The sequence below is a fragment of the Trichechus manatus genome, unplaced genomic scaffold (genome assembly GCF_000243295.1).
Source record: "Trichechus manatus latirostris isolate Lorelei unplaced genomic scaffold, TriManLat1.0 scaffold00043, whole genome shotgun sequence".
NCBI classification, from domain to species: Eukaryota; Metazoa; Chordata; class Mammalia; order Sirenia; family Trichechidae; genus Trichechus; species Trichechus manatus.
Genome location: NW_004443979.1, coordinates 1668262 through 1669896, shown reverse-complemented (window position 1 = coordinate 1669896; position 1635 = coordinate 1668262). Strand labels below are relative to the sequence as shown.

Below are 1635 nucleotides of genomic sequence, written 5' to 3'. Positions count from 1 at the left end.
TAATTATCTTAATTTATTTTAATTTAATTAACCTTACATTTATCTTAGGTTTATCTTATCTTAATTAACTTATCTTAATTAACCTAGATTTTCAGAGAAGCAGAAACTGGCCAGGTGGGGCAAATTACTGACTGGCTCAAGAGAACCATATGATAATTCTGTTTACTTTACAGTATTATAAAGGATAGTATTACTTCCAGACTCTAACTACAAAGACAACTATGTGAAGCTATTCAGAAAGTGGAAGGAAATGAATTTTCTAACAAGGACCAATGCAAGAATGATTTCATCAACTATACTGTGGGATACAGCAACAGGTTCCATTATCATACTAAGTATTTGTGAACTGATCTTCTAACAACAAAGCAAAACTGATACTTCATTGATCTACTCATTATACCAGATCACATCACTCTACCCAGTATTCTGGCTGCCCATCAAATAACTACAAGAGAGAAATTATCTTACTCAAACTGACCTTGACAGTTATTACCTTTGCAATGCTCCATCAATTCAACATTAGAATTAAAGACAATGCCTTTTAAGCCATATCAATTTACAAATTATTTTGTTATAAAGTAAGTTACTGGATGTTAAAAATTTTCTTAAAAGATTTGCTCTGATGGTCTTACCAGTACTACATATTCAATGCTAGAAAACTGGGGTAAAAGCTCAGCAGGCTGATTCAGTTCAGATATGCCAGCATAGGTAGGTGGAAACTACAAATAGAAAAAAACAAAAATTTACAGCATCATATTTCATCATATTAAAAATAACTGTTCTATCTTTTTAAATATGCATTTCTCTGTGTGATTAAATAGTGTTAATACAGTGTTTAGTAACTAAATTTCTGTGACAGCACTAACATCTGCAATGGGGGGGTTCTTACCTGATTCCTTTGATAACAAAAATTACAAGCCCAGAGTTTTGCTCGATAATCCACCTGACTGTTTTAAGAAGAAAAAAAAAGATACATTAGCTCATGTTTCAGTTGAACTTTACAAGAATCCTATTTTGATCAAATTTCTTTCCAAAACAATGAAGACATTCAAATTCATAGTCAATGTGATTTTTAAGTCATGTATTTTTAGATGTTCCAATATCTAATCCATATTTTAGCACATACAAATTCATCTAAATGGTGAATCTACTGTGACTTTTAATATGTAACAAATATCAATAATAAAATTAAGATAATCGTGTTTTTTTTTTCCTTCAAATGAGTTTAGTAACATCTACACTTGGATCTAGAAAACATTTACTCATTCAATTCAAAAAGATACTTACTAAGTGCTTAATATGTACCAGCCATTATTCCAAAGGCTGTTGATACAGCAGTAAACAAGACAGAAAAGGTCCCTGCTCTCACGGAGCTTACATTTTAAAAAGGAAAAACAGACAACAACAAGTAAATACATAAACACACAAGATAACTTAGACAGTGATAATAAAGATGGAAGAAATCAAAGCAGGATATGAGGTGTTTAAGAGGACTACTTTAACAGCAGGCCTCCTTAAACAGACAGTTGAAGAATGACTTGAATGAAAAAGAACCAATCAGGAAAATCTGAGGGCAGAGTAATTTAGGTAGAATGTATAGCTACTGCACAAGTTCCAAGGTAGGAATAAATTTGG

The 1635-nt window shown here is 31.6% G+C and overlaps 1 protein-coding gene across 1 annotated transcript in view; it reads right to left on the bottom strand.

Annotated features, from left to right (window-relative positions):
* The window catches only part of SEC23A (SEC23 homolog A, COPII coat complex component), a 61556-nt gene that overhangs the window by 51074 nt on the left and 8847 nt on the right, over positions 1–1635 (bottom strand). Inside the window, exons 3-4 of the mRNA XM_023731443.1 lie at positions 890–947; positions 633–719 (exon numbers count right to left, since the gene is read on the bottom strand). Coding sequence (XP_023587211.1) covers positions 633–719; positions 890–947 — 145 coding nt within the window. The remainder of the gene's footprint in view (positions 1–632; positions 720–889; positions 948–1635) is intronic.